General features: G+C 34.3%; 1 protein-coding gene across 5 annotated transcripts in view; it reads right to left on the minus strand.

Annotated features, from left to right (window-relative positions):
• Window positions 1-7,855, minus strand: part of STAU1 (staufen double-stranded RNA binding protein 1) — a 51,666-nt gene that overhangs the window by 34,286 nt on the left and 9,525 nt on the right. For 3 of the 5 annotated variants that reach the window (XM_015597226.2, XM_025039782.1, XM_025039779.1), the window contains exon 2: window positions 2,500-2,570. The exons of 1 other annotated variant lie outside the window; for it this stretch is intronic. Coding sequence is in view for 1 of the 4 variants with exons in the window: in XM_015597225.2 (XP_015452711.1) it covers window positions 288-303 (16 nt within the window). In the remaining 3 variants the exon portion in view is untranslated. Of the gene's footprint in view, window positions 1-287; window positions 419-2,499; window positions 2,571-7,855 lie in introns of all 5 variants that reach the window. One more of the 5 variants, XM_015597225.2, reaches the window with a different exon arrangement.

The following is a 7,855-nucleotide window of genomic DNA, read 5'->3' on the forward strand; positions in this document are numbered from 1 at the left end:
TCCAAACAAGAGTGCTTAAAAAAAAAAAAAAGACGGACAGAAAGAAAAGAAAGAAAGGAGTCATCCCAATTCTGGACGAGATTTTAAGATAGCCATAAACACTTCACTAAATCTCTCCTATTCAATGCCCTTCATTAAATCTTATGTAGTATGGGTACACAGATACAAAGGAGTACTCCAGTTCCTTCCCATGAGAAAGCATTAGCAATATCAACAGCAATTTTAGGATATATCCACTCAATATTCAATAAAAATTTATTAATTATCAATTATATGCGAACCCTTACATGGCAGACTGTACATTCTCCAGCGAGACTCTATTTGTTAAATGTTTTCCTCAAAGACAGAGAGATCTTCAAGCAACCAACTGTAAATCTATTCATCTGTTTTCTTTAGTTTGAGGCTCCGCTCTCAAAGACTGTCAACAACAAAAAAGTTAAGGAATAAATCACTTTTCCTACAATAGTACTGAAATACACCTAAAATACCTTTACACTCAACAGTTATTTGCCAGATCCTTTTCTGATACATTTTTCTAGCTGCAATATGGTTGTATGTTTTCTCTAAGTAAACTCACTTCCCCTCCCCATCTCCCGTCATCCCCTGCCCCCTGGAAACAGCAATTCATTGACTCCAATAATTATCTAAACTCCTGTAGACAGGGCACCTACAAGTATAGAAACATGGCAGTCACTATCATCCTACATAATCATTTCCAAAAAGACAATGTCAAGCAAATAATATCCAATACTAAAATGTTCTTTAAAAGAAATATGACCAAACTACTTAAAAGAAGGGGGAAAAAAAGACCGCTATGTGCTTGGTGCTCAAGAGAAAGACACAGGACAGGCAGCCCTGAGGAGGCACAATCACTTACAAGACAATCAAATCAGCCAGAAATAATGCCTGGAAACAACCCAGGCTGTTCAAGACCTTTGCATCCAATACAAACGACTGAATGTGGCCCCTGTCTCACACTTGGCCCAGTGCCAACTGGGCAATGGAGGCTTTTCTTTCCACACAAATGTACCCATTGGGTGGTCCATTTAAAGAAACACTTCCTAAAAGAGAATTCATTATTAATCGTTCATCTTAGAAATACCATCACACCACGCTATGTACTAAAGTGAAAAAAAACATTTACCTCCCAGTCCAATAAGCTATAAACCTTAATTTCTTTTCTAGCTTTCAAACCTTACCAAACTCCCCTCTTCAAGAAATTCTTAAAAATAACCATGCTCAAACATATTATTTTTGTAAATATGAAAGTATTTTTAAAATCTAAACTTATAAACACACAGAAAAATGTTTTAAACCAACCAAAATGAATTCAAGATATGTCAGAGATTTTTAAGAGTAGTACTGTGTGACATATTCTTGAATAAGAAGGGGCTTGGTTCAACAGTTAACTGGCTTTTCCTTTCAGAAAAGGGAAATTGTAGTCTGTAACCATGTGCCATCTACCTAGAAACATGCCTGGATTTACCATCATCTTCATGCAAAACAGACCAGTGCCAAGACCCAGTTTCTAAGAAACCAGCCTTGCTGCTAAGTAGCAACCAACAATGTTAAATCAGACCAAACTTGTGGCTTTCAGTTCTACTCCCAATTCAGATAGCAATTGTATATCCAATTCTTGGCAATTCACTGCCCAGTGCCTCAGTTTCCCCAAATAACTTTGTAATAAGATATTTGACAAAAGCCTCAGTCATACCAATCTGAGAGTTAAAACACTGAAGGAATCCTGAGGCTTAGTAAGTTATTCAGTTCTTTGAAAATAAAACCATTAAACAGATTCAGTGTAATAAGTGTAAATCCATTCATTGAGCTTTGTACAACTTTTGTAATTTCCTCATGCTTCAATGTCCTCATTCTCAAAGAAAGTTGGGTTAACTGTCCACTAATTACTACTTCAGAGATACAATATGATGTGGTTTCAGCTCTTAGAGGGAAAGGACTAAAAAACACAAAGCAGTGTCAATGCCTGTAGTGTATTTTTCAGTGCCCGATAAAATCAGTGTCTGTAAAATCCTAGGAACATTTTTGGTCTAAATGATCACAAGCAGCCAGTGGTAAACGGAACTTGATCATAACCCTATCTCATGACAGAAAACAATGTTGAATTATTTCCACAAGTTTGAAAACCAAGTTTAACATAAACAGTCTGAGAAATCAAAGGCCAACTACAAGTTTCTATGACCAAGATGCTTACTGATAGAGTGATGTTAATGATAACTTTAGTGGTCAATTTTCATGTCTCTACATTTAAAGTATATGGCAGTGCTGGCTAGAGGGTTTTACATTTTTCCCAACAATTTACCCTGTATTTAATTACTTTCTAATTAAATCTCAAGAGTAAAAAGAAATCCAAACGGTATAAAATCTCTTTTCTTTAATATTACAGCCAAAAGTAAGTCATTTACCACACGATCACTGTAGAATTTAAAAATATTATAGATTATGAACAGGCCTGAAATTACAGAGTCAAATGAGGTATACCTTAAAAAGAGGTGCTCCAGGAACAATGTTGTTTTGGTTCAGGTCTGAGAGGTTATGTGGTTAGAAAACTCCTGGAAAATAAGAAATAATAATTTACTTTTTCTGAAAACGAAGATATATAGTGCTAAAGTTTGGTGAAACCTAAAATTTACAAGTAAAGAACTTTCTGAAAACATGATGGCACGGCTTGAAGCAGCATAGTAGAGAGTCTACAAAAGACACGACTGCCTGGGAACTAGATAAAGAGTACTTTGCAGAGACACGAACATAAGAGAGCAGAAATTTTCTTTTCCAGTCTCAATTACATCCTAGAAAGAGAGCTGTGATAAATACCTAAGAATTAAAAAAAAGAAAAAGAAAAGAAATGGACATCAAATACTGCCTGATTACGCAAGCCTAATTTTTAAACTTTTAACTATTGGCTAAATATTTTCTTGGTAAATGTCCTTAACATGTGCTTGGTGATGCAAATACAATTACACAGGAAATTTTACCAAAAGGCACCCGAACATAAATATTCTTACATTAAGTTGCAAAATATGAAAAAGCACATTATCTCTAGTAAATCCAAATCATAATCATTCATTAGAACTGGATTTCAAGTGGCATAAGAGTTTAATTCTCAAACTTTCAGGTCTGCTTCATCTAGAGGGTCTCCCTTTTTAAATGCTAGCAATCAGTAGCAAATAGATTTCCTTACCTTGAGATGCTATTTGCATTTTTACAACATAAATTTTGCTCATTTCAATTTCTTACTGCTACTGTGACTTAATAAACAATAAAAAGTAGCTGCTCACTGTCCAAATGATTCTAGAAAATCATGAGCTCTAATTCATTCTCTGGTATTTTAACAACTCAAGTTCTTTTTGTAAACAACGTACTAGACTAACAACCTTCCAATCTAGAACGCTTTGTTCCATAATCTCACCCATTGAAAAGACAAGCATAAATGGAAACTGAAAAAAAGCCTCTGAGCAGCCCAAACAGATGTCTAAGACCACACATTAGAACCCAAGCCTTTTACCAATGGGCTTCCCTCAATTCAAACCCATCTATGCTGAACAATTATGATAGATTTGGGTATCTGGTTTTCTAGCCCAAACCAGAAGTTAAAGAATTAGACTGGAAAAAAAAGGATCTGCTCAAGTCAGACAGATACAAAACAGTAAGAAACAACCGTCAACAACTCAAAGTAAAAAGGGTAAGGGAAAAATACAGCAGTCTGCAACCATTTGGATTTCAAACATCTTTACACAAGTGACAGCTGAGATTCACATACACATTCACACTTCCATGAGTAAACATTTTTTGAAATCCTCCAACCATTTTAAAATAATAATCTAAAACCATCATAGTTATTACCAGTATATGTATATAGTTCTTACTCCAAGTAGAAGCAAAATAAAAAGACTGGGTTAAGCCCAATTTCCTTTCTTTCCCATTCAAGAAAGCTTTATTCTCTCAAAATAATTATTGAACGCCTATTATTTGCAGGCACTATTCTAGGTACAGGGGAGAGAGAAGCATACAAATAAGTTGTAGTCTCTGTCCTCATGGGATTCACATTTGAATAGGAATAACCCTACACACAACACAAATTTAAATAATTCACAGTGGCATTTTAATTAGTAGTAACAAATCAATTATAATATACATCACTTCATAACTACAGAAGACAAAAAGAAAGTAAAAGAGCTCTTAGCTGCAAAGTGTTGAGTTAGGGTAAGGGCAAACCAGCTAGCACATGGCTGTCTGGGTGTGGTGGATAAAATTCTTGACTGTGGATCTGAGTTGGGGTCTCAACGTTGGTGCTCGGGTGAATAAATCCTAGCAAGTTACACCTGTAGGCTTCAACTTTTTACTGTATTAAATGGGGTTACCACCACCAATTTCAGATGATTAATAAAACGATAATCCTAAGATTCTTGAGTGAATTAACTGGTAATGTAGATGAAATGCTTGTAAACTATAACATGTCATACCAAAGTTAGCTGTTAAACATCACTTTCTTAGGGCACATGGTACCTGACATTATAAAATTAATGAACCACGTTAAAAACACTATTTAAGGAAAAAAATGTAGCAAACTTAAAAACTTATCAAAAAAATAATTTTGTTTTACTTTATTCTTTTTTACGTTTGGTGCTTAAATTGATAAATTCTCAGTTGATAGGCAAATTACTACCTAAAAGCAGTCACACTCTAAATGTTCCAGGTTGTAAAGGTTCACTCAACTACAACCAAAAGGAAACTTATTTACCTAACTACATTTGACTGTCATTTAGGTAAAAGGTCATGAAGCCTCAATGAGCAGGTTCGTTAAATTTCGTTACAAAGAACATAAGCCTCCAAGCATAGTCAGACTTATCATTATGTATAAATTATTTTCTTTCTGATAGAGGAAAGGACTGCCTAGCATTTTGTACAAAATCACAATGTCATCAGCAGACAATGGCCCTATTTGTATGAGGGTGGAATCTGCAAGTGTAGAAAATTCATGCCTCAGTTAATTTTAATCTATAGAAAGCAAGGACTTCGAAAAAGCAAAAATGTGAGAGAATCAGACAAAATCTGGTTAGATCATAAAGCTCATGCCTGAGGGGAGCCAATATAGTAAGAACTTAAGAAGCATCATCAGCTCATCTCATTTCCAGAAAAGACACATTTCCAACACCTTTTCTTGCTTAATGAGACATATGCCATTACGGACTACAAGGCTGCCTCAGTTAAGGTTAAACACAGAATGGAAACTTATACATCATCTCACTAAAACCCCAAATCCAAAGGCAGATTTAATTTCATTGATCTAGCCTTTTCAGAATAGCCGTTAAGAGATTACTGCCTCGGGAGAGAACTAGAGGCTTCTTATTCAGGAGACCACTGATTCAAAGAAAATAAAGAAATTGTTCAAAAAAAAACTTCAATACCAAACAGAAAGTTACATTAAATATTCCCAATACCATGAGCCAGGAAATAGATGTTTCCAGCAATGGCTGGAAAGCAGAGAGAGCAACAACCACATAAAGTTAATTAGAAGCTCAGCTAACTCATTACAAATAAAGCAGAGTACTATAATTCTAAATTAATTTTCTTGGAAACAACCTTGTCTATAGTTAATAAACCATTTTTAACAAACTTCAATCTGACCTTTCAGATTCCTTTCCTGCATCAAACAACCCTCACCCCGTAATCCTAACCTGGCACATGGTAAGAGCTCAACAAATAGTAGCAAATATTATTATCCAGCAAATTCACTAATCTTGTGCTCAGTCACATAAATATCTATAAACATAAACTTATAGCTACATACCACTTGTAAAAAAATATTTTTAAATGAGAAGAGAGAATAAGCTGACTAAAATCAACTTACTCAATGGGCAACCAGTTCTAAAACTACATCAAATATAGAGACAATCTGATGAGCAATCATTGTAATTTAGGGGAAAGACCCTAGGGTACTTAAATAGATTTTCTTAGACTTTGTAGTCTGGTAGACATGACAAAAACAAAAACAAAAACAAAAAACAACACCTCTAGGACAATTATGACCTCTATATCGTATTATAATAAAATGACCTGTTTTGTTTCCATTACTATTATAAACTCACAAAGTCATCACACTTCTAAATTATATTCCAGATTAAAGAGCGGATGAGCCACAAATTTAATATTTAAAAGACTACTTTTAATCAAAAACAAATACTTTCTTGGATAAATTTTTCTACTTTTGTTTTTAAATTATTGGCGTGACATTAGTTAATAAAATCAAATAGGTTTCAAGTGTACAATTCAATATGCCATATGTATATTGCATTATGTGTGTTCACCACCCAAAGTTAAATTTCCTTGTTACCATATGTTTGACTGCCTTTTACCTCTATCTGCCTTCCCCCTACTTTTGCTTTCAATAAATATATATTGAGGGAGCCCCCTGAATATACTCCTTTAACAAATAAATGAATGTATGTAATTCTGGAAAATTGTTTGCAGAGAATTTGTTCCTACCTCTACTTACCTGGTGACATAAATCAATTTCCCAACAACTTTATTCACTATTATGGGAATGTAAATATTTTTAAAATAAATTAAGCTATTTGCAATAATCTCAACATTTTAACATTTTCTAAATAATAATATTCTTTGATAAGGTTTTTTAGTTTGGAGCATTAAGTTGTGGGCAAAACAGATATCCAAGCCTTCTATCTGGTGGCATTTGTTGAGATCAACCTAGCTATATATTACTCTATTATCTCCTTAGTAAGTGAGAACAAAAATATGGTCAACATTATTCAAGCTTTGCAATACTTGATTAATCGATATTCACACCTTGGAGTGAAAAATTCACTAAACAATTTCCTTTAAAAAGCAAAGAGTTCTGGGGTCAAAGCAAAATTGAAAACAAAATCAACAAAGCTCTTGGCTTTTAAAGATTTAGGAATACCACCATACAGAACTGTCTCAATTTAAAATTAACTATGGTAGATATGCATGCTTAAGCATCTAATATGATGTTGCAATTTACTTTGAAATGTATTGAAAATAAAATGGATGAATTAAGAGAAACAGATGGAACAGACATGTGATAAAGCAAGTGTAGTAAAATGTTAATGGCAGAGGGTAGGTGGTGGATATAAAAGTGTATGATAAAAGTCTTTAAACTTTGTTATATATTTGAAATTTTTCATAATGTTGGGTAAAACTAACCATAGGAACCAACATGTCTTCTCATATAGTTAAAGCTCTACCTTGTAAATTATATTTCTGGCAATCAATAGCACAAATGCTACAGCCTTGATTTTGATGACGTTTTATTTAAGGAAAAGGTCAGGTAGAAAATTACACCAGAAGCATTTTCACCACAAAGGTCTCCATCACCAGAAGTTAATTTAAAACAACCTGTCACAGGTCTAATGTGAAACAAAATCTGTCATAAAATTCTCTAAACACTTCTGAAGTCTCCAAAATCCCATTCTGAGAGAAAGAAAGCAACCCCCAAAGCTCTCATTTGAAAAGTTTACATTTCCCCAAATTGAGCAATTCTGTGTCACTAAGTAGGACAACGAATAAGATGATCCAGTTTAGAGGCTCATAAAAACAAGGCCCTGGAACTGACTTATGACATCCTACAAAAAGACACCTTTTTTCATGAAAGTTTCATCTTTATGCCAGTAAATTTCACTCTTGCTTTATCCAGTAAAAGGACATCAGAGAAAGTTGCTCGACAAGCTGAGACCCACTCTGTGCCTCCTTTGTTAAATACCTTCCTCACTGTTTCACTGGGGAGAGATTCAGGATGAAGCCGCTCAGGACAGTCCCAAGTTTAATGATTACACCCAGAATAATGTTAATGGGCTGG

The sequence above is a fragment of the Pteropus alecto genome, unplaced genomic scaffold, assembly GCF_000325575.1.
Source record: "Pteropus alecto unplaced genomic scaffold, ASM32557v1 scaffold45, whole genome shotgun sequence".
NCBI classification, from domain to species: domain Eukaryota; kingdom Metazoa; phylum Chordata; class Mammalia; order Chiroptera; family Pteropodidae; genus Pteropus; species Pteropus alecto.